This window comes from Lepisma saccharinum, chromosome 1 (assembly GCF_977018435.1).
Source record: "Lepisma saccharinum chromosome 1, izLepSacc3.1, whole genome shotgun sequence".
Lineage (NCBI taxonomy): Eukaryota > Metazoa > Arthropoda > Insecta > Zygentoma > Lepismatidae > Lepisma > Lepisma saccharinum.
In genome coordinates this window covers 186,521,676-186,548,097 of record NC_139229.1, presented here as the reverse complement: position 1 = coordinate 186,548,097, position 26,422 = coordinate 186,521,676, and the positions used below count along the sequence as shown (strand labels likewise).

Sequence of the window (26,422 nt, the reverse complement as noted above, 5' to 3'; positions counted from 1 at the left end):
CAACGAACATCTTATGCACACCATATATAATGTGCAGCGAGTGCAGTTGGCTCAAACTGTAGTTCATCAATCTGTAACCCAAGTGCGGCTTGTGCATTATTTTTCTGGGGGTTCACCGAATTCATGTGACACATGTTCAGTTTCTGCAAAGACTTTCTTCGCTAAACAAAAGGATGGTACATAATCTTTTCATCTGTAAGAATGAGGTTTCATAGTTAAGGTGTGCGAATAAATTTAGGGCTGCTGAAACTAACTACAATAAATTGTGACTCTATTGGAAAATTGTAAAAGAAATTTGGGGCTCTATTGGAAAATCATGGAGGTATGTGCAGTGGGTGCAGTTGGCTCAAAATGTAGTTCATCAATCTGTAACCCAGGCGTGGCTTGTGTATTATTTTTCTGGGAATTCACCGAAGTCATATGACACATATTCAGTTTCTGAAAATAGACTTACTTCGCCAAACAAAAGGAATGGGGGGGGGGGGGGCTTAAAAGATTGGTACATAATTTTTTCACCTGTGAGAAAGGTTTCAAAGTAGAGGTGTGCGAATAAATTTAGGGCTGCTGAATCTAACTACAATAAATTGTGCCTCTATGAAAGAAATTGGGGGGCTTTATTGGAAAATCATGGACGTTATCAGAATTTGTTCCAGGGATAGGAAGAAAGATCATTTTTTTCCAGGGGGAAAACGAGGCACATTTTTCACTGTAATAGTGTTGTTCTCTCACAAAAACACTCCTTCAGTCCCTGCAACGCCTTTATAATTACTGTGACTGAAATGAAATTATGTGTGTGTAATAAATAGTTTTAGGTTGAGATTAATTATCCAGGCGGGTGTGGCACCTTATCTTGTTCCGGACGTCCATGCCTGCAATTAAAAAACGACTAATCACAATGGTCCTACAGTTATTAAAGGAAAATGAGAACCAATGTCATGTGCATACTAAAAATCAAATCTGAGACCCTTTCACTGGAACGCGAAAGCATTTTTTTTTCTTTCTTCAAATTTGGAGTTGGTCGACCAGCACATGATTTATCTATAATTTTCTTTCAACGGACGAGAAAGTTTGTTTACGTTAATTGGAAGCATTCTAGTGGTCATTTCTTACTGCACAGACAGCAACACCTACACTAGGCTACACTGTATCAAATGACATAACATAGCACTTCCTTCGCTTCACTCACAGCATCAATACAATCTTTGTAAATACTTTCCAACAACTATCCAAGCACAAAAAAATTAACAAAGAAACTAACTTGAGACATTGACACCGACAGGCTTAGTCACATCTTCCGTCCTTGTCTAAGATCCCACCATTCTTTTACTTTTACATGCCCAAAGTCTTTCCACCTTTAAGGAAAAAGTCTGAATGCATGCACGAGGAATTTTAGTAATGTATCTCTTTTATTTTAATTTATCGTATCTAATTCCAGCTTTCATTCATTTCTACTCATCATGTTGTGTTAAGGACACAAATAAAGGACTTATTCTGTAGAAATTTTAGTGAAAAATTGTCAAAAGGCAAAGATATTGTTTATTGTTCATTCTCGAGGTAAATGCCGTACATTGCTGGGGGTTCACTGATCCTGTGCGCTATAGAGCCAACCGTGCCTGCTGTAACCTCACACATAAATGACCAAATTTACACTAAAATTATAACCATAGCACCTAACTTTCTATGCAGTAAATTCGATTTTCTGTTGCTGAACTGTAACAATTTTTTACACTGAAGTATAATTGCATTGTATTAGCATAATTGGGAAGAACTTTCCTAAAGTCCATTACAGCCATTACATTTTGCAATTGTCCATATTACCATAGTAATTAAAAATGAATTGAAGGACTTGGGTGTAAAACATGGTAAGGGACATTTTGGTCATTTCTGAATTCATTAAGAAAAATGGTTATTAGAAGCTATAATACAGAGAAACTGTTTTTGTGTTGTGTTTACCAATTTCACAAGGCTTCAATGAGTCCAATGCAAATTGTATGACATGGTAATTTCACTCTGAAATTGAAGGATGGCACATTTTACTTTGTAACTCAAAAATTAGCAAAATGTCACTTACCATGTTTTACACCAGAGCCCTTCAATTATAAATCAGCTTTGGTACCTCTGTGGTATTCTTTTTATTTCCTTAATGACATTAATAAACCCCCCCCCACACACACACACATGTACAGCTGGCAGCCGACGAGAAGAGCGCTGGCAGAAGAGGTGTGATGTACTGCCAGGCGACTCCACTCTTTCGCGTGGGGGAGGTGCTCTTTCGCCAGAACTCTTCTCGTCAGCTTGACAATGACCCGCCAAGAAGAAAACAAGACTTCCATCTCCCCGACCACCCCCAACCACCCCTAAATTCTGCAAATGAACCTGACCCTCCCTTTCCCTCTGTGCCCCATCTCCCTTCATTCAGCGATCTTCTCGTCGGCTGCCGGCTGTACCTTGCTCACACATACAATCTGAATGGGTGTAACATCCTTACATTGAGAAAGCAAAAAGTACACAACAAATGAAATACATACAATACAATCTACCATTATTATTCATACAAAGAAATTTAATTTTGTAAGTCCATTTTATGTACGGATAGGGTAATTGATACTGGACCTACAGTTTAAAGTAGGATCTGAACCATCAGTGGCGGTCCCTCCATGGAACAGAGGGAACAGGCTGTTCCCTCCTACTTATCGCCCATTGAAGCTATTTAAATTATCTATATTAACATAATAAGAACACTTCTTTCTCCCGAATTCAACATTTCCAAAAGTAACACCGAAGAAAAAGTTTCACCATGACTGGGAGTTTGTTTACTTCACCTTCCCTCGTCGTTCCACCTTCTACAGCCAATATTGCTGGGGGTACACTGATCCTGTGCGCTATAGAGCCAACCGTGCCTGCTGTAATACTCGGCCGATAATGCCGAGTATTTCCGACCACACACAGAGGTAAACGATCCTCACCATGGAAGCTGAACTCTCTAGCTGTTCCCTGCGAGAGACATAGCAAATTCCTTTTCCTTCGAATATTTGCTATATAATTTGCTTTATATATTTGCTAAGTTTAATTGCATCGTAGTAATAGTTTTGAGTGTAGTAAGTCCATAGTTTCTTAATTTCATTGCAAAATTGCATGTCATTCATAACGAACTGGAAAAATCTAACAGCCTAAGCGTCTGCTAAATGCCTTGGCTAAACGCTGTGAAATAGCTTCTGAGGGAACAGCTCGCGTCCACCTGTTCCACCAGCCCCAACCCAAGATGCACACAGCGGCAGGACAAGAAAGCGAATGTTGCGAGCGTAGGGTTGCGAATATTGTATGATCGACCAGCTGAAGATGAAAGCTTTTAGTTCATTGAACTTTACAGAAAAGACAGCAAACCAATACCTATACTAACTGGATTACAAACTAAAACGAAATCATTCACAAGGCATTTTCAAACAAGTTACTACAACTCTGTGAAATGATTAACTGGATACTCTTCCAGGGACAAATTATTGTTGTCCTTGTTTGTTCCTGAGAAGGGAGTTTGGAACAGTTTGGGCTTTGTCACAATTTCTACAAATCATGAAAAAACTCTGCCATCTGAGAGATGGGGGGGGGGGGGGGGGTGCAGGTCAACTGTTCCCCGGACTGATTTAGCACCGCACACCACTTCGAACCACTATGTGCCTCCACCAGGTAGAGAACCCGGGACCTGTTGATTACGAAGCGATGGAGTTACCACTACGGGATAAAGAAACCTCTCCCACAAAGAAGTACAATATAGTATTGCAATCACTGAACAGTCTGGATATTACATTTGAATTCAGTACTATGGAAATTTGTGTGCATATATAAATCAAGGGAACCACTGTCTGGTGTGAAGTAGTGTATCTTTATAGAATGCATCACATGCTTGTGGAATGTGCCACAGATAACTCACAAACATGCCAATAAGTGGTACCAAACAGTGGCCTATATGAGGGCCATTTCAAACAAATGCATATCAGTTCATTTACTGAAGGTTACAGTTATTTCCTTCTACTTTCTCTCTCAGCTTTCAACATTATGAATGAGCCAATTAGCCTAACATAATACTTACAAACAAATTGCAGCAGTGACGTATGCTATATAAGATACTCTATGCGATCAGAAGAATGCGGACACTCACCTGAAAATGAAGTACAAGTTTGGGCAACTCTCCATTGGGAACACTGGCAGTCAATACGGTGTTGGCCCACCCTTAACCTTGATTACAGCCTTCACTCTCGAGGCATACTTTCAATCAGGTGGCAGAAGGTTTCCTGGGGAATGGTAGCCCATTCCTCGCGGAGCACCGAAATGAGAAGAGGTATCAATGTGGGTCGGTGTGGTCCAGTCAGTGTTCCAAAACATCCCAGAGATGTTCTACAGGATTCAAGTCGGGACTCTGCACTGGACAGTCCATTAGTGGGACGTTGTTGTCATAAAACCATTCCCCCACAAGCCCTGCAGCATGGACGGGTGCTCGGTCGTCTTGAAAGATACAATGGTCATCCCCGAACTAGTGTTCGAAGATAGGCAGCATGAAAGCGATTCAAATTTCAATGTAAGCTTGTGCTGTGACATTGCCACGTAAAGCCTCCCTCCATGAGAAAAATGACCACGCTGTAACCTTGCCACCTGCGAATTTTACTGTCGGCACTATACAGGCTGGTAGATGTCATTCACCACACCCCACCCTACCCTACCATCCGATTGCCACATTGTGTACCATGATTCATCACTCCACACAACGGTTTTCCACTGTTCTATGGTCCAGTTTCGACGCTTCTTGCACAACGCAAGGTGACATTTCGTATTTGCCTGTTTGATGTTTGGCTTATGGGCAGCACCTCGTCCAAGTTGCCGCATCTCACACCAAACAGTCATGGTGCTTGGAGTAGATCCTGATGCAGTTTGGAAATCATGTGTGATGGTGGCGATGGATGATTGACGATTATGCTGTATGACCCTCTTCAACACTCGATGGTCTCTGGAGGTCAACATGGGAAGTCGGCCTGCATGCTTTTGGGTTGTACACGTCCCTTCACGTTTCCACTTCACTATAACATCGGAAACAGTGGACCTAGGGATGTTTAGGAGGGTGGAAATTCGCTCATAGACTTCTTACACAAGTGGCACCCAACAACCTGACCACGTTGAAAGTCTGTGAGTGCCTGATGTCTCACGCTGTCTGCAAACTACTGAGATGCTGACCATGTGTTCCATGTGGTAGATGGCAGTACTGTGTCGCCCTCTATGATAAACACACATTTTGCGTTGTCCGGATACTTTTGATCACATAGAATACGTATTAGAGATGGACACTGCATGATCACGAAGCAGACCAGATAAATCTTTAGCGGATGAGACCCTCTCTCTCCCATGTGTGAAGCATCTCCGGATGGAACTTTTCAAGCGTGCACTTTTCAAACTTGTCACAATGTACACAAAAAAGTACCTTCAGAATTACTTTTTTTTGGGGGGGGGGGTGACAAGGCTTTTAGCAGAGGTGAAATTTATACATTCTACCTCCCAGTTATGAAAGTTAAAAGAAGAAAATCGAAACACAATAATTGGTATTCAGTCACCACAATAGACCAAAGTGAATGGAAAATGTAGTTAGTATGTAGCAGTGGTACATTTCTACAACCATGCGAAGTTGCATTGAAAATAGGCTGATACTTTTTAGGAAAAAATAACAAGAATGTATAAAAAAAAGTAGTGTTGCCAACTTATGGGGGAAAATAATCCAGAAAATTAGTTCTAGCGTCGGCCCTATGGTTGCTGGATGAACCAAATTTGCATGGAAGCACAACAAAAGACCATTCTTTGAGAATATGTAATGCATGTCCCTCGATTTTGAAAAATAAAGAACACAAAATGTGTAAAATTTTAGAAAACTGTAATTTTGGGGAAATTTGGGAAATTGTCATACATGAACAAATTCTTCTGTCTTCATTATTACATATAAATGTAAAATATATAATAAAGAAGTGATGGTTAAAGAGTAATAGCCCATTTATAAATTCTATCCTATAATGGTGTTAGGGGAATGATATTTTTTCACACTTGTCTTTGTTAATAATACGACTGTAAGTTAGTAAGTAGGTCACAAACATTTATTTTAAACAAAGTGAGATACTGACTTGAAAACAGTTTATATTTTTCAACATAATCTCCACCAAATTGATACACTTACTCATCACTTTATCAGTTTCCCAAAACCTGCTGCATAGAAGTTTTTGGACTGCTGTCCCAGCCACAGTCGTACCTCACATTCAACATCTTCATCATCCATGAAACATTTTTAGTGGCCCAAACAGGTAAAATACACCGTAAGCTAAATCATGAGACCATCCTATTGCAATTGCTATACTATCTATCGTCACTCGTGCTATACTATCTATCATCACTCGTGTGTCAGCTATCAAGCTGTATTGTGCTGCCACACACAACTACTCACTACATCTCCTCCTCCTGCTGCACTGTTGGTTCTGTCCAGTGGCATATTCTCCTATGTTATCTAGTTTACTGGCAGTAAACCAACTTACTTTTTCATATATATAAATACACATTGCCAGGAAATGTAAAGTTGTTGGACTTCTTTTTGTTTTACTAACATGCCTGCATTGGTGTTTTATTTCTATTACATCTAATTAATATATAATAAATATATGCAATAAAAATTGTTGCAGTAAAAAAGGTCGAATTTTCAGAATAAGCCACTGGTTCTGTAGCCAGGATGACCAGGTTGGTCTTCGTCAACATTTGACCATCCTTGCGAGAATTTATCGACTCAGTTGTGTATCGCTTATGTGCCAAACACTTCTCACCATAAACAGGAAACATTTCCTCATGAATATCATTTGCAGGAAGTCCTTTTGGAACACACACACACAAATGCATACCAGCACACTGTTCTTCTAATGTATACTCCTCGAGCATGGGTGCCATTTTTAAACTGTGTTGCTCATGTGTGCATCTGCTATCTAGCGACTGCTAAAAGAAAATTATCAAGCTGGATTGTGCTGCCACACACAACTACTCACTACTATTTTTAGCTGTCCCACTTCAGTTTGTGACCTATTTATTGAATTTACCTCATAGTAACAATGGATATATTGTGTTGATTCAAGTTTAATGCCTTCATATTTATACAAATGAACAAAAATAACAGAACTGAAATTAGGGATGTGACGAAGCTGAAAATTTACCAATGCCGATGTACTCGCCGATAATTTTTGGAACCGATACCGATATTTAACCGATTCCGATACACAAGATTATTAAACAGAAATGGGATGTTATTTTCAGCATGACAAAAATAAATTTGCTATGTACATTTCTATTGCATATCATATGTATATACATATATATTCTCAAGAGATGCGTATGTACATTTGCATCTACAAAATGTTATGTGAACCTTTAAGAAGAACATTGATTCTCAAGAGATTAAACATTAGTACACAAGCAGTTCTTTGAAATGCAAAATGAATTCCTGTTCTGCCAGATTCAACTTCAGAAACACGAGATTTGGAAGCACTTCAGGAAGTAACCTACTACTTCTCTTATCACAAATCTGTTCAGCAACACTGAACACTCAATCACTGAATACTGATGCAGCAGGTATGCCCAAGTATTTTCTCAGGACTTGCTTCAGGTCTGAATATTCATTTTTGAATTTCCAATACAACAGCAGATCCTTGTTCAGCAATGTACTGTTTTATTTCCGATTTATAGTTAGGTTGATCCTCTGAATGAGTTTGCAATAATTTTATTACAAAAACTCTACAATAATGACGAATCATAACCAAATTTTCAATAAATCTTACAAAACTAGAATATAAAACTTATTAGAAGGTAAAAACTCTAGTATAATCTGTACCGGTTTAAATATCGGTTTTTTGCCGATTCAGATACCGATGCCGATGTGTCAATTTCGGACGATTTTCATACATCTGTAATCGGCTTCGGCACATCCCTAACTGAAATACTGTCTGTAGTTTGGAAGAAAGCACATGGTAATTACTGTCACGTGGAGGAGGTATGACAGGTATGCTATACCAGTTGTCTGTTGATGGTTAAATGATGCTTTTTAACCTCATCAATACCCACCATCCTTGAAGGTGCCCATGTAAGGTGATACATGAATTTGCCCAACATAAGAAGCATACATGTATAAGAAACAAGAGCATATTAATTCAATTTCTCATGCGATGTTAAATCAAAACCGAGCATCCTAATTCATCATTTATAATCCTTTCTTTAATAAACATTTATTTACAATATTTATATTTATAAACATCTCTGATAATAGACTGTTTATGAACAAATGGAAACTAAAAGAATGCATCCATGCAACATTAACCTTTTTTAGGTGATACAAAATACCCATATTGTAATCAAATACAAGGTGGATGAACTTTGAATAATATTGACTATATAATGACAGAAAAAAACTTTGAACTGTAGAACAAGTACTCATGTACATGAAATATAAAGCAAGAGTGATTGAAAACTGAATGAAAAGTATGAGGAGAATTATGACTATTAGTTTCAATCAGGAACACTGGATTCTGTGCTAGAACTATCAAACTATCTGGTTTCACAACTAGCACCTCTTATTCATAAACATGTATCATGAACTAACTTCAGTTTATCTATTTATTAGTAATCATCTACATTGAAATTTAGTGTTTTCAGATGCTCAGAGGATGTTAAGCCTCTGCAGTGAAAAGAAACCTTTGAATTCTTGGTTTGCTATTACCTATACATTATGGGGGTAAGGTTGAACCGATACCAACATGGTATCTAGCTAACACCAATAAGGTATTAGCTGATATAAGTGGTACTGTCATCAGACAGTATCAGTGATTTACTGCTTTTGGCTGTTGTATCCTACAGGGTACAGAAGAATGCAAACTGGCTTTTGGTGTCCCAATATCTTGAAATTTACGTAAATGTCTTTGGTGCAAATGATCTGGAGTTCAATCCACATCGGGAAAAGTGCCGAGGACAATTGGAGTACTATTTGAAAATAAGTAGTGGGTTCTAGTATTAGAGAGCCAGCTAAAAACTGCGATTTGAACTCCTTAAAGATTTTTTGACAAGATCTCAAAAGGGTGTTGCATAATGGAATTTTGTATCATCAAAATGATCCCAATACATTGAAATTAACTTGTGCCTTGAAAGTATATGTATTTTCATGAACTGGAAACAGGCATTTATGTAAAAATATGACTTCTACACAGAACAGCGTACACTGCACTCCAAGGATATGGAAAGATGAAGCCATGGGTTCCAGCTAATTCAAATATTGCTTTTCATTTAAAATTTTGATATTTTTTTAATTCATTAAATTGTATTACCTCAAATGTAACAGATGGTTCAAATAAGAAAAAAAATCTATCAATAAACTGTCCAGCAGTTTATGAATTATACAGGTATATCTGTGAAATACTTGGAAGCATATTTTCCTATAAAACTGTATATTTATCTACAGAAATTAGTACAACTTAACAAGGATAGAAAAATAAAAAACGTGACTGGTAAAAAAAAGTACACTACAAAAGGTTTTTCTCAATATATACTATAAAAATACTAAGAGAGAATATGACTTGAAGTGGCTTTAGTTCTTTTGCACAAATTGTGAATTGTACTAATATTAAAGTTTTTAAGGTCTGTAAATTACGGATTTCATTTCATCATATCTATACACCATATTTTATGTACTGCCATCTCATATTTAATAGACAAATTGGAGAGGAAACATGTAGCCAAAAGTTGGGATTTCATGCTATATACAACAAAAGTACCTTTCTTCCCAGTGAAGAGTACATGCCACATCTTTTACAGATATTATGTGTGCAAAAGACAGAAAACCATTTCAATCCACAGAAATTCATCCATTCAGTTACAATACATTCATTCATTATCAGTACTAACATTTATTCTGAATCACTCTCAATGACTTTCTTCTTCCTTGTTGTCATTTTTCGTTTCTCTTTGTTATTTGGTCTTTCAACATCACCAAATGAGTACTTTTTCTTCAACCTTTCTCTTATCAAGACCCCTTTGATTAATTTTCTCCAGTTATCATAAACTCTTTTCTCAATTTTATCTTTTTCACGTTTTTCATGTTCATCTTGTTCCTGGAAAAAAAATACAATATTTTATGAATATGTATATTTAAAGGGAGGAGGAGGGGGGGTTAAAAGATAAAAGTGATAAGAACATTCTATGGCCTCTGGTTGACTTTCGATCTTACCACAAAATTTTCCAGGTTCAAATTCCATCCGTAGCATGGGCATTCTTTCAATTTCATCTAATAACCATTCATTATGACAGTCATGATTAGCCAAAAGTGGCAGAATATCAATCTTCAATAAACAAAAAAATACAAATTTTAGTTCTCTTATACATTGAATTATGCCTTACTAGTTTGAGCTAGTTTCAATTTACTTCATAAAGAAATAATGAAGTTTCATTTCATAGTTTTTTGTGTGAACAGTTGTGATTTTCTGAATGGCTTTGAATGTCTTAAAATTGTATGTTTTCTAGCATTATATTTAAAAAGAAAACATAATTTAAACAGGTTTATTGCATTGGAAGATCTTAGTTTAAACTAAAATTTCTAAAAATATATTTTGCTACACTTTCATAATGTGGACTTAAGCAGCTAATGGTTAAAATTTTAAATGTATTGCACTTGGTAAGCTGTTGATCTTGTTGTTTGTCAATCATCAGTCACATTATTACATGTGAAAACACATACATTTGTAATTTAAATTAGAATGAAATTTAGTGGTGGAAAATGTTTTTTCACATTTTTGCCTACATAAGTGAATAGTATTTTATTTTGTTCAAGGAAATCTGAATATTTACAAAATTTTTGAATTAGCAGATGCTAATATGTAATGGTAGCCTATGCTGAATCAAATCCCAAGTGTGTTGTATTGTCTGCCACCAGTGAAGTTCATGCTGCAGTGTACTATTGAAAATAAAAACTGGAGCATTGTATTACACTTTCAAAGGTTTCAACAATATTATCTTTATTATCTGGAAGAAGCATATTACTAGTAAATTGTAATAGGTTTAAAATGAATGATTATTCCCTTTTTTAATGTCTTAATTATAACACCCTGTATTCTATTTGCAGTAGCACCTCAATTTCACATTTTTGAGGGGGAAACAAACTGAAAAATAAATAAATAAATAAATGCAAGAAAATGTAAAATTGAGGAAAATTTCAAAACATTTTTCAAGATTGAATTAATAGTGCAGGAAAATGTAAAAACCTCAGATAAAAATTCTTCAAATGTCTTGTTTTATAAATACCGAGAAAATATTACTCACTTTCTCCGTGGAACTGTTTTATTTGTAGTTCTATTAATATAATATTATATTAATAGAAGCATGCCAAGCAACAGTGCAACAAGTTCCAACGAGGATGGTGGCAGTGGCCACTGAAATTAATAGAACTACAAAAAAACAAAAAAAAACAGCTTTGCGGAAAAAGTGAGTACTTATTTCTCGGTATTTATCTACTAAAGCGTCTCTCATTTTCCAGTTATGAAAGTCTTGTTTTATTCATCAATTTAATAATGTTTCTCCTTCTCTTAAGTTAATTGCACAGTGAGGAAGACTGAAGACTTTCAAGCTCTAGATAGCATGTGTTATCCAAACATTGAATGAAACCAATGTATAAGCTGAAAATACTCTTATGCTTGCTTTTATTTGTCAAGACTGATTTTACACACATACCTTGCCTCTCAATTTTTCACTCTGAACACTGACTGTTTTGCAAAAAAAGGAAAGTGCTCCTATGCAACTAACAGGTACCTTTCATTTCTGCATATCACCTTAATAAAAGGACATCTGAAACTCCTTTAGAATTGCCACAATGATTGCCATAAATTTCAAATGAAAGACAAAAAGACTTATTCATCTATCAAAGTAAATGGAGACTGAGCACACTGCCATTCACAATCTCTGAACATACCTGATTCCAAGCATCCATTAATGCATCCTGGAACTCTTCACAAACGATGTATCCATCAAACACAGCATGGCACCCTCCACTGTGATAATCAAAGCCAACCATGGCTGAGGCACAGTCAATTCCCAATTTTCTGGCTACCCTATTTAGCCCTGGAACTGATTAAACAATCTTGTAATTTTTCATTCATATGTATATACTGTGCTGAGTGATTATGTAAGAAATCTAAGGCCCATGATAAAATTGTAAGATGGGCCTTGCCCTGATAATTAAACAGAACATGCTTACATTAAAAACACCAAAAGAATCTGCAAACATTTCATAAGAATAACTGAATATAAGGAAAACATCAAACCTAAATTTCAGATCATTCTTGACAAGCACTAACATTTCCAAAATAATCAACCGGGTTCAATACCCGGTGGAGGCACATAGTGGTTCGGATCCCACTTTAAACTGTAGGTCCAGTCCCGATTAGCCTTACTGTGCATAAAGTGGACTTAAAACACCAAATCAATCAATCAAATCAAACCAAAATAATCAAACTAGAACCTTCAAAATTTCAGTTGGGATTATTAGTCTCACAGTATGGCATAATAGTACAAGAGAACTTTGATTTATGTACAACTTTCACTGCTGAAAATGTACAAAAATAACAAATTTTCAAAGTGTAGATTTTATGTATACAGAAGGTTGTTTCATCCTTATGGTAACATTGTCGAATTGCCACCAGAGGTGCTGTATTTGCGGCAGCGTCGTGATCCACATAGCATCCAAAGGCCAGACAGTTAATCGAACAAACGAGGGAAAGTGAGTCATGTGTGATCAACATGCCTCCGAAACTCCACCCCTTTTGGGAGGGCTACGTCGTACCCCTTTCTAACATAGGCTACAGCTATAACCGAATTAAAAAGTAGTGCCAGATGAAAGGTTTTGCAGTGTCTGATAAGGGAATCCATGCAGCAATCCATCGCAATGCAAACCCACCTTCAACCCATGCATTGCCAGGCGAAAAGCGGCAAAAGAGACGACCGGCTCCACAATGCAGTCAGGATGTCGTTGCTAAAGTACGCCAGTGTGTCACCAAGGAGAATCCACCCACACAACGGGACATAGCCAGACATGTAAAACAGTCAACGGTAAACAGAATCATATGCCAGATTTGGGGCTCAGAAATGCACACAAGTGGGTGGCATGCAAATGGCTGTATGAAGGCCACCTGGCCGGCAACAAATGGCATTATGTTATCAGCTTAGATAAGCATGGGTGTATTTGATGGGATCCAAGCAGATACGTGCGATTTACTACCGCTCTATCAATGAGAAGGATCATGCAAAGTGGCTCCCCTCCTGCAAAGAAAGTTTCCCCGAAAGGGTTTATGGTAGCGGCAGGTTTCTGTGCAAATGGGAAACTTCCTAAACACCGTGTGTCATCGAATGTGAAGGTGAATGCAGCCTACTACATCGAGCACGTATTAAGACCCCATCTACTGCCAATATGCCCCTGCTTTGTATGGCAATGACATCGACAAAATGCACATCCACCACCACAAAGCCAGCAGCCATACTGTGAAAAGAACAGTGGTCTACATGTCCCGTATGGAACAGGAGACAGGTGTGAAGGCTATCCCATTTAGGACATACCTGTCAAGCACCCATGGACTTCTGTGTGTTTGGCTTCCTGAAACGGAACATCAAAAAACGTCACGCAACTATGCTTGGTGATCTCTGCAAAGTGTGCAAGGACGAGTGGGCAAAACTTGCTCAGGCTGTGCTCAATAGATGTCTCCTACAATGGACGCTCCCTTGTTGTGCTATTGTTCATGAACAGGGCTCTCACATAGAACATGCTCACTGGTGAAAATGGGGTTTTACAGCCTACTAAAATGGGGACATATTTCACTACCACTACCATACGAATGAAACAACCTTCTGAATGGCATCTTAAATATGGAAAGAAAACTATTAAAAATCCAAAATAAAAATTTTAAACATAAATATTGCAGTGTTTTCTTAGTTTTGTTCTTCCTACATTGGAAGTACTGTTAACATCTTAATTCATTCACACTGTCACACTATATAAAACATGGGGTTTTGATGATTCTGGATTAGCAAAAAAATATGTTTTACTTGAAGTAACAATGCTGCACCAAATCTCATAATCATTAGCTAAGTCCTTGGTTTTTTACAAGTAGATGTGATACTTACGCTGCAAATGTACAGTTCCTTTAGGAAGCATACAAGGTTTAAACAACTCTACATTGCCATACTCATTCCGTGGAACCTTTCCGTCAACAGCAGGAGGTGGAATATAATCTTCTATTTGCCATGAACCAAACAATTCCAATGGTAGGTCTGTTACCACCTTTCCTGTTGACTGGGAAATTAAAATCAATTCAGAGAATGACAAGCACCTGACAATGATATATACTGCTGAACAATATATTCTCCATTTTTTCCAATTACTCCATTTGTCTGAAATGGTTTGATGAATACATATTGGAAAACATTCAAGCACAACTTTCAAAGGCCAGATATTAACCACTTCCTCCACTTCACCGTAAATGATGATTCATGAAAGTTTTAAATTTGATCTAGTTTTCTTTATTAGTATCTGTAATAATGCCTATTTAAATACTAAATGCACAAACACATGCCTTCTGCACTTTCTCACTTTCCAAATTTACTGTGCTTCATTTTTGTTCTTCTAATGGTAGAAAATTGTTTACTAGTTTTGAGGAAAAAAGCAAAAGTAATATGGTCTTCGGCAAGTTTATGATAGCTTCCTAATAATATCTAATAGTCTCTAAGCAGTGACCTTTTCACAAGAAGCTCAAATGTCAATCTCCTTCTTCCATGATACACCCTGGAAACTAAGGATAATCATTTGTACGGCTCTGTTGTTCTTATGTGCTTCAAGTGTCTACTTTACAGATTTTTTAAAATTATTTGCATGGAGATTTTAGTCCTTACAGACTTTTACTGCATCATATGTGATGGTGTTATTTCTACCATTCTTATCTCATCTGTCTACGGGTAATTGGGCTACGGTACAAGATTATTAAACTACCCTTCTTACCTGTAAGTATAATTTAAAACAACTGGATATGGGATGGATGTCCACTCTGATTTACAATTTCTTATTACACATTCCATGCAAAGGAGCATTTTTCTCTACATTAACTCTCATGGATTGGCCAGAAAGAACCCCCTTCACCATATCCACTATAGATCTACGGAAGGTAACTGATGATGATGTAGTAATAATAATAATAACAACATATTTAAAAAGCCAGAATTACCTAGTTTCACTTCTTGCTTCTTAAACAAACCCTGATGAAGCTCAGTTGGCTACAATTTCCTAGCTGGTCGGTCACCTATCAATACATATGGTCGGTTCTCCCCAGTCATGAACTCTTTATTAAACTTACATATCTATTTACAAAAAGCCTTTCTTTCTTTCTCCAACCAGCATTTACAGTAGAACCCCAATTTTACACACTGTGACATCCCAAAACTAATCAACGGACCCAAAAGAAACCGGAATCATTTTCTGGTAGACAGGCCTGTTGTAGTACATGTCTCCGCTGCTAGATGCCAGACAATTTTGCATGGACCCTTCTGCATCAGTCTGCCGACTGGTGAAGTCATGGTGCCACATGGTAAACTTTTTTTGTGAAGTGCCTCTCACTTGCTTGTCGATTTTTGTGATGGATGAAAAGTTTGAATAATGGATGGCTGTGAAATTCTGTTTTCTGTTGGGGAAACAATTGTAATGCATGAAACAGCTTACAAGGAAGATGCTCTGGGGAAGATACAAGTTTAAGAGTGGTTTTCCCGCTTCAGGAATGGTGAATTGTCACTTGCAGACCAACTATGCTTAGAGCGACATGCCAATATGATGCTGACGTAAACTGTATTGTTTAACCAGAATTTGCTCATAATGGTCAAACTGTTAACCAGGCGTTTTACCTAGAAATTCTGCAATGTTTGATTGACACAACGAGATGAAAATGCCCCGAGTTGTGGCAAAGTGGGGAGTGCCAGCATAAAAAGCCTCGAGTGTGACAATTTTTAACCAAAAACAGCATGACCCAGCTTATCCACCCGATCTCAAGCCATGTGACTTCTTTTTATTCCCTTGAATAAAAAAGTCCTCAAAGGAAAAAGTTTTGCGGGTGTAGAAGAGGAAGAAAAAATGACGGAGGCATTAAAAGGCATCACTTTGCAAGAGTTTCAGGACTGCTTTGAAGAATGGAAAACATGATTAGATTGGTGCTTGCATTAAATGAACAGTACTTTGAAGAAGATTAAATTTGTAACACCTAAAAATAAATACACAATTTTTTATACAAAATTCCGGTCTCTTCTGGGTCCCCCTACGTACACAGTATTTGAAAGGAACAGAGTTCCATAACTAAAATGTTCTTTAACTTTTATGAGAGGGCTGCTTCTGATGCTGGTTAGACTCTCAGGTGGGGAGGTTTTCAAGCAGACAATTTTCACATTTGCACTGCTGGGGGGAAAAAAGTACGAGGAGAACTAACTGATTGTCGTAGAATAACAGAACTCTCTGTGGTAGTGAAATTTAAACATTTTATCTCCAAATAATGAAAGTTAACAAAAGAAGAAGAAGAAGAAGAAGAAGCAGTAGTTTTATATTTTACACACAAAATATCTTATTCATAGGTTGATATTGTCACCACAATAAACCAAAGTGAATGAAAAATCTCATGTGGGTAGCACTGAAAAATTAGTTCAATACTTCTTGGTGAGAAATATTAATTATGCTCCTACAAAGAAAGCATTGTATTAATTTTCTGGGGAAATTTGTTCTTGCATTGGCTCTATGGATGTTAATCAGTTGAAATATGCAGGCAATCAGCATGAAAGATTCGCCATTGATGTCATGTGGCCCCTGTCCCAATATTTTGGAAACAAAAAGGCTGAAAAAATCAATTTATTTGAAAAACTAATAATTTTCATGAAATTTTGAAATTCAGACCTATCCCATCAGACACACGTGGAAAGTTGGTTCTCATAGTACCACATTATAAGGTGGTGGTACTAAAAAAATATATATATTATTTGGTAACTAGAAAAAGTAAATGTTCTTGTTCTGAAAAGCACCAAGTGAATTGTTTTGATATTTAAAGACGTCATACCTTCATATGTATATTAAATAATATTAAAAAAAAGAAACATAACTGTAAAATCTTCTTTAGTTTCCATGATAAAATGAGTTAAATGGTGTCACGTGTTACTGGGACACTATTTAACACATTATTTCTTCGAACTAATTAAGATTTTTCAGGTCTGGTTAAAGACTGTAACTTGAAAGCACTTACCCTGTCATATTTCGGTCGAGCTTTTACAATTTTGTACGGCTTCTCTCCTAGCCTAACCACTTTGGCCTCTTTCAGCCAGGTCTCTCTTGAATGCAAATTTTGCACACATGCACGGGCATACACTGGTTCTTTCCTTACATATTCTATTGGCACTGCATCTGGTGGATAAATAGCTTCGAACTTCAGAAGATGCCTCTTCAGAGCATACAATGGATGATTTTTATACCTGAAATACACAATTTCATTGCGTACTTTCCAATGCAATCTATGGATCATAAAAACAAGTAAAGCAGTCATAGAACTTGCATGTAGACTTTCTGTGAATTTTCATACAGTAGAAATCTTGTTTCAGTGGTAAATGATTCTCGAATGCAAACACACAAATTTATTGATACAATACCAATATGCTCTATACTTCTGAGGGGTTTGAGAAATTACGTTCGACACTTGCTGAATTCAAATACACTGTAAATTAATCAAAATGTGCTATTTTTATTCAGTGTCAATATTGTGTGGCAAAATTACATTTAGTGATTACACTGACAGTTATTTAATATTCTGATTGTCTCATCATAAACATATGGATATTTTTTCAGCAAACCCTTATGGATTGATGTGATATAGTTGCAATGGATAAACTTCTGTACAACTTCAAATTGTTATAATATTCAAGTATTGGATTGTTAGGACACAATACGAATATCAGAATTAATTCAAAGTGGTATTAGCTCAGCAGTATTTATTATGCAACTAATTTTCCCCATGAATTCTGGCATAAAAGCTTACAAAAGATGTTTGTTTTTTAAATTGTTGTTTTAACTTCCATTTTATGCACAGATAGGCTAATTGGAACTAGACCTACAGTTTAAACTAGGATCCGAACCACTGTGCAATGTGTCTCCACTGGGTATCGAACTTGGGTTACGAACATTGTTCCCTTTTCATATCACATACTGAAATGTGAATATATTTCAATACAGTGGAACCTCGATTTTACGATTTTCAGGGGACTAAGGTTAAACAACTTAAAATGAGGGAAAATGTAAAATCGAGGAAAATTTCATAACATTTTGCTAACAAGATTCAATGTATAATGTGGGAAAAAATGTAAAACTGGGGAATGTAAAATCAGGCTTCCACACTGTATACACTGAAAGAATAACAAATCTGAACACCGAAAGAAAATTTTGAAGGAAAAACAGATTGCACTTGATCTTATTCTGTAACAAGGACAAGTAATAAATAGGTACCTGATAAATTCAAACATGTAAATTTCACAAAAAGTTAAAACTACACTTCTATTTTTGTTTATTTGGGTATTACATGTGTAAATATGCCCAAATGAAAATAATTTCAAGTTTTTAATTTTATGAGATCAAGCACAAAGGAATGGCTATGTTCTGGCAGGAAATGTACTTACTCACTTGGATATTGAAGAATGACTAAAACAATTTTATGAGATCAAGCACAAAGGAATGGCTATGTTCTGGCAGGAAATCTACTCACTCGGATATTAAAGAATGACTAAAACAATTTTACGAGATCAAGTGCAAAGGAATGGCTATGATCTGGCAGGAAATCTACTCACTCGGATATTAAAGAATGACTAAAACAATTTTACGAGATCAAGTGCAAAGGAATGGCTATGTTCTGGCAGGAAATCTACTCACTCGGATATTGAAGAATGACTAAAACAATTTTATGAGATCAAGCACAAAGGAATGGCTATGTTCTGGCAGGAAATCTACTCACTCGGATATTAAAGAATGACTAAAACAATTTTACGAGATCAAGTGCAAAGGAATGGCTATGTTCTGGCAGGAAATCTACTCACTCGGATATTGAAGAATGACTAAAACAATTTTATGAGATCAAGCACAAAGGAATGGCTATGATCTGGCAGGAAATCTACTCACTCGGATATTAAAGAATGACTAAAACAATTTTACGAGATCAAGTGCAAAGGAATGGCTATGTTCTGGCAGGAAATCTACTCACTCGGATATTGAAGTAGGCATGGGTCTCGCCAGTAGCTGATCATTCAATTCATCTTCCTCCTTCCGATCCTGTACTGTTCGAGGACTGCGGAATGGTTCTATTGCTTGAAGCCACCATTGTGCATCAACACGCAGCTTCCTGGTCACCGTGAGCCACTGAGGAGCATAGCGTCGAGTTACATCCTTAAGAGTCAGGTCTTGATTGAAAGCTACTATGTACGTTACTGGATGAGTTGATCTCGACTGTAATGTAACAATAAAGTTCAGATTAGGGTTAATTACACTTTTCTCACGGATATATATATATATTTATTGTTTAAAATGGTATGGATACTGTATTATTTGTTTTAAAAAATCACTGGAAAATAAATTTGACCATGCACGTAATTTAAAACAAAATCTTCCAAATCTATTGTCAAAAATAAGCAATAGTTTATCCTAATTTTAAAGTTGGTGCAGCGAATTATTTGGAACTGTTTTCAAGATGTAAAACTGATTATAACTACAAGATTACAAACATCTTGATATGCAATAAAACTTCTTTTGAGTCATGGCAATACAGCTTTTTCCCCACTCGATAGTTAGCTGAAATTAAAGAGTATACATGATTGTTTGGATATCAATTTGCTTTAGATTTTATAAATTATATATATATACAAAAAGGGGAGAGTGGGGAACTGAAATTCAAACACTTTGAGGTTAATCTCTGACCTGTTACTCACTACTTTCTGTAAATTGAGTCCAAAAGTATTGAGTACAATAGCTCCACAAACAATCATAATACAGAGGCAAGCTACCATTCAATTAGTTAGATCTCCCAGGTTCTCCTCTCCCCACCCTTTCAAATTATCACTGTTCAAGTCTACTTCTTGCTCATTCTCTGGAAATAAAGTGTTTTGTGTGTATTGCTGCATTCTTTGGTGCAGAAATCTGGAAGCTACAAACAAGTGTGGAGAAACAGCTAGAAGCTTTAGACATGTAGCTATGGTGAAGAATGGAGTATGTCAAATGGCCAGACATAGTAAGAAACAAAACTGTGTTGGAAAGAATTGGTGAAAACAGGAGAAAAGCTGGAAGTAAACAAGCAAAGGAGAAAAAAAAATGGCTGGTTAGGATGAACTGCCTGCTAAAAGATGCAATGGCGAAAGGGTACAGGAAAGAAGAAAATATCAACTAATAGATATTAAATTAAGTGTGTCACACTGACATGAAGTGTAAAGTGCAAGAATGGAAAGCCTGGAGATTGCAGAGAACAATCAATGAAAAAATGAACTTTTCGCATGAAGAATATTATATCTGTAATATCATTGAATTTCGGCACAGATTGATGTTGACTTGTTCCACAAGTTTTTATTATCACAGCAAATTTCTTCAAAGAACATGAAATGTAAAAAAACAATTTTGATACTTTTTTATGAAACTACATAAATATTCAGTTACAGTTGACATTTATCAGCAATATCTTCAACAACTCCAGTCCAATGTAGTTTTTTCATTACATCTCAATAATTCTACAAAACATATGCAGTACAAGTTAAAATAAGGGTGCCAAATGTTTAATGATTTTTGCAAGTTTTATGGGAGTACTACGAAGTGCTTTAGAATACTGGAAATCAGAGGCGGCTCAAAGGGGAGAGCCACCGTGCCATGTCACTACCTTCAGAAGAACATATACCTCACCAAAGTATTGTTAAATTAATACATTTATAGTTTACAGACAATGAGATTTAAACCTCACAATCTGTCAAGATGAAAACTGCCCCAACCTCCTCGCAGCATCACCACCTGATTCGTACCCTTGTGAGGCAACGGTCCGAGCCGTCCAACAGCTGGCCTAACCAAGTTAACACATGTGCACAGGGTTGAAGAAGTCTCAGCAGCGAACAAGGTGGTGGGGGGGATAGTCATGTTGTTCATAAGACACCAGCTGAGCCCATTTTCGTTTGGCAGGACGAGTGACATAGTTGCTACCTTTAGAGATAAGTTGCTAAATATGACTGATTTGTAAGAACTGTTGGGGAATGGGAAGTAATTTGTGAGAAAGGTACTATCTACTTTTCTGCCTACTTTTGGAAAAACAAACGTACAATCTTTCCAAAGTTAAGTGAATATTTAGATATAAGATAGATGCACCTCAAGGGCCAAGACTTTTTGTTATCGATTTGTTCCTTAAGAAATGATATATCCCTTCCTATCACCTTTTCCTCCCCCATGCACACCTATTCCAACTGGATGTCGAAAATATCCTAGACATTTATTTTGTAAAATAAATTGTCGAAATGTCAAAGAAAACTCACATCGCCATAGGATTTTTGACTTTCATATTTTTTTTAAAAAATATGGCAGAAAATCTATAATTATACATGTTATGAATTTTACTTGGAGATAGAACTCAATTTGTTGCATTACATTTTGCAATTTTTAGATCCACATTTGATTTAGCAGACACTACTCTAGTTTTAGCGTTAATCATATTTAAGGTGTTCGTAACAGTGGTTATTGATGTGCCTTGTTGGTGTGGAGGAATTAGAAACAAAGCAAAGCATTAATTTCGTGTTCTGACTTGGCGTCTGTAATTGTTGTTCTTAGGGAAGTATCCTATAGTTAGGGGCGGCACCAGGAGGGCATGAAGGGGTGTTTCAAAACTGATTTTCAACATAATGAAATGTTATATTACATTATGTTATTAAAACAATGTTGTCACTTTGGGAATGTTTGGTATTGAAGTGAAATCGCTATTCTTGTATTCAACAGGCAATCCATTGGACCTGAAAGAGAACCGCATTTACTTTCCTGTAGTGGTGGCGATCAGTTGTTGTCTTTCTTTCGTCACCATTGTTGTTAAGAATTGTTTCTACTTTTGTTTATTTCGGTGGCCTATTCGTGGTTTTTGATAATTGCCTGCAGCTAAGTGTGAGTTGTTTCATGATTTTTATATTTTTTTTAGCATTGTTGTTGTTGTTGTTGTTTATGCACACTTCTGTGTTAGGGATGGAATCTGATAATTACATGGAACTGACTACATGATTTCATAGTTGTTTTATTTTATTTGCAAATAGTAAGTAGAACTTCAGATTGCATAGCAATTTTCTTTTACCCAACACACACAAATTGAACACTCAACAGTGGTCTCTAATATCTGTGCAAGGTGAAAAAGTACAAAAAGACAGAAAATTGTTCATCAACAAAAAGTTAGATGTCTATGGAAAGGATATGAGGCGAATCCAGTTTCTATTTAAACAGGTGGCTCAAGGTTGAACTTAACACCAACGCCAAAGTATTTTCAATTCAATTTCAATTTTATGCTTTATATACCAATAGCAACAATAACAAAGGTAAAATATAAGTTCCTGGAAAGACATGAAATCTTTCGAGGCACAAAGTGGGTTACCACATTTTACGTGATCAGGTATTTAAAGAATTTAGGGATGTTTCTTAATGATAAGAGCCCAAAAACTGACCCATCTAACTTAACAATGAAAGGATTTAGATATATTTTATTAATGGCACGAGCCCTAAACCCACCTGACCTAACAATGAAGGTATTTAGCAACAAAATGCTTCACACACCACACACGTTAAGTAAATGGCAGCAGCAATCTGTATCCAAGATTGGATGATGACAACAAAAAATCATATAGGAGCTTGTGGAAGGGGAAAATCATTCTCCAGAAAACATGCATTTTATAATCATTAAGACATTGAAGTATGTGTTAAGAACGTAAGAAATGCCTGTGCTCCATGATAAATTCAAAATTAAAAAATCTGAACTTGGGCCTAAGTTAATGTTATAGTATACCTAGGCCTTTAAAATGTCTCATATCATTAAAAAAAAAGTCAGAAAATTTTACAACTGATTGAGTGGTAACAATGAATGCATAATATTACTTACATACAGCTCTCCTGCACAGTTTACTTTTCCTTGAGCGACATCAACGCACATCCACTTCTCTCCTTTCTCCAAAAAGACTTCAACCCATGTATCCTGAATTGATCTTGATTTTTTATTTTGAGTCCCTTTTGCACTTTCATCTGATGATGATGACAGCACTTTTCTGTCAGAAGGAGACACAGTACTTTTGCTCTTTCTTATTGACAAAACCTCAGGTTCAAAATCACTATCGCTACCATGTTTCGATGTACTCTTCATTTTAGATTTAGGAATGGGTCCGGTGCTATTGTTTCTCCGCTTAGGCAATCGTTCAGGTTCAAAATCATTGTCTTCAACACAAATTGCACCCTTAGTTTTTGTTTTCTCTTGAAACTTCTTTCCTGTCAACAACTTTTCATCCACATCAGAAGAATCACTATGGTCCTTGTAGTTTGCGCTTAGTTTCTTAACATTCCGGGAAGACTTTCTCTGTTGCTCCTGTTCAGACTTTTTCTCTCCTCGACTTTTACACACTGCCTGCTTACTTCGTAATTCATCTGTTGCATTTTTCTTCTGTCCTGTGTTGGTCTTGTCTTTACTAATTTCAGAAGCCAACCTGTCTTTTACACTATTTTTGCTTAACCTTTTATTAGCATTCATCTCTTTTTCCTTCAGTCTCTTTTCTGGTGATATTGAGTTCTTAATTTGATCTTTCTTTTCAGTAACTTTCGTCTTCGCTGTTTTAGTAGCAACACTTTTACTCTCACTTTTCCTGACCTGTTTACAATCCTTGGTTTTGGGCAATTTTGATGGGCTGGCTTCAGTTTTTATAGCCTTTTCCGTTGAGGATTTTGAATTGGTACTACTTGATCCTGAGGTAGCAGGTACTTTAACACTGGATATTTGAGAATTTACTTCCTGTTCATCTGCTTTCTTAACTTTACTTCTACCTTTCCCATCTTTATTTGGGGCAGTGGAAGCACTAGTAGTTGGCTTTAGCGAACAAATTTCACTACTGGAAGGTTTTAGTGGAATGGGTTGGAAAGAAATAACCAATCTTGACTTTACACCTAATGACCTTAAGAGTATTACAAACATAAAAACCAAATTATCACTTGACGTTGCTTTCTTCACACCAAAATCTTTTTCCAAAATGTCACACAATGGAAGTAAAGGTACAGATTTATCATTTACACTTTGCTCGTTTACAGGAATGGTTTTCTGGAACCACTTAACTAACTGTTCTAAATAATGGGAGTCCAAGACTGTTGGCGGGTAACAATGCTGTGAAGGTATCAGTGACAAAGCCATCCCCATTAAAGCCTGAGAGTTTAGAATTGTATTAACATATCTTCCATAAGCGATCCAACATAGCAAATGGACTTTGTGCATCAAGATCTGAATTTCACGCTTGACTCTATTTAATCTTCGTTTCAAATGAGCCTCCCAGTCGAAACCCTTTTTCTTCCTTTTCCTGAAAATGTCTGGCATATCTACAGTTATCTGAATCCCTTCTTTTGGAAGACTGGCAACTTTTCCCTTCACTTCTGAACTTTCCACTTCTTCCCAATCTGTCTCTTCATCTGATGCAGATGATAATTTGAACCTGCTCACACCCAAACCTCCATCTTCTTCATCTACACTCTCTCCCAAAGCTAACAGCTGTGAAATATTCATCTGGCTAGTATCATCGAAACTTTCCTGCTTCGTATTGGCTTGTTGTTTTTTACGTTTGCCACTACTTTTCCCACTTGGCAAACTGGCAGATTTGGTGGGTTTTCTTCCTCTTGCAGGATGTTTTCTTTTCGTGGCAGGGGTCTTCTTTTGTTTTCCTTGTGTCCCACATGTGTCTTCATGCTTAACTTCATGGTCATCTTTCACTAACCCATTTTCACTGACACTATTAACATCATGAATATCTTGCTGCACTGGTAATGTAATGTCTTCCTTTGAATTTGTGCCAATGTTGGACTTGGAATCCACCTCTTCATCATCGGTATCATCTGAATCACTTAATCGTGTCACACCAGCAAATATACTGCTTTCGATCTTAGAAAACTCAAAAGCTGTGCTGGAACCCTCACCAAGCTTCTTCACAGCATTACTTGATTTTCTACACTTTTTGGGTAATTCAAAATCTGACTCATCCTCATCAGATGATGATGCACCTTCAGAAAAAATGACAGAATTTTCACTTTTCACAGACTTCAATGAAGTTTCACGTTTCACCCCTTCTTCATCTGAACTTTCATCAGACAAATCCACCTTCGGTAATGATTCAACTAAGTCACTGGATTCAAGTTCTTCCTTAATCTTAGATACATTTGCATCTCCAGATTTTTCATCGGTGTCTTCTACTCGACGTTTCTTTGCCTCACTTGCACTTTCAGTTTGGATGCTGCTCTCTTCTTTATTAGTTTGCTTTCCTCTTCTTTTTATCTTCATAATTTCTACCTGGAAAAAAAGTATATGTATGTAAGTTTCAAAATAAAAACAGTCTCCACAGTTGCAAGGATGAGAATTTAGTCTGGTAAAAGCTTTTAAAATGTACTCTTCTTTTCATATTCACATAGGAAAAGTTGTGAGTGATTGAGGAGGGATTACAGGACCATGTAGCATTGTATGGAGAAGCCATAGAATTACTCTTATCAGATCCTTAAAAACAAAAAGTAGGACACACTGTCCCAAAATGTAGAATACAATCATTCACAGTAAATAATATAAAATACTAGGAAATGATGTGAAACTGGCACATTTGCAGTGCAAACAATTCAGGCATATTCAATAACAATACATCTGTTTTCAAGCCTAATTCTCCAAAGTACCAATATTTCCTGTGATTTTCTATTTCTACAACTGAAGACACATTCTCTTCATGCAAATTAACTAATGCTCAAAATGTAGTACATGTCCCACAAAAAAGAAAAATGATGTATCCCCCATTCCCACAAACCAGTGTACTAGGTTGAAAATATACTCAAGTGGAAGAGTCCTCTGAGGATCAAAGCATGCTAATCAGCGTATCAGGTCGTTTGCCCGACAACTCAGTTAGCCGATCATTCAGTACACCCACGCAGTTTCCCGACATGTAGTTCTTTTTATTCACCACTAGATGGCAGTACCTGCTGTTCTTTTCACCCATTCTTTGTATTCCACATAGTTGTGTTAGGTGGATGAGTCAGGTGGAGAAAGGTGAG

The 26,422-nt window shown here is 36.6% G+C and overlaps 1 protein-coding gene across 3 annotated transcripts in view; it reads right to left on the bottom strand.

Annotated features, from left to right (window-relative positions):
- Positions 1-26,422, bottom strand: part of Xpc (DNA repair protein complementing XP-C cells homolog) — a 38,582-nt gene that overhangs the window by 1,023 nt on the left and 11,137 nt on the right. Inside the window, exons 2-7 of one of the 3 annotated variants that reach the window (XM_083144398.1) lie at positions 23,247-25,679; positions 19,356-19,597; positions 17,358-17,583; positions 14,218-14,386; positions 12,014-12,168; positions 9,958-10,163 (exon numbers count right to left, since the gene is read on the bottom strand). In XM_083144398.1, coding sequence (XP_083000524.1) covers positions 9,960-10,163; positions 12,014-12,168; positions 14,218-14,386; positions 17,358-17,583; positions 19,356-19,597; positions 23,247-25,670 — 3,420 coding nt within the window. In that variant the 5' untranslated portion in view covers positions 25,671-25,679 and the 3' untranslated portion in view covers positions 9,958-9,959. Of the gene's footprint in view, positions 1-8,350; positions 10,164-12,013; positions 12,169-14,217; positions 14,387-17,357; positions 17,584-19,355; positions 19,598-23,246; positions 25,680-26,422 lie in introns of those variants that run through there. The other 2 variants (XM_083144390.1, XM_083144407.1) reach the window with 2 other exon arrangements.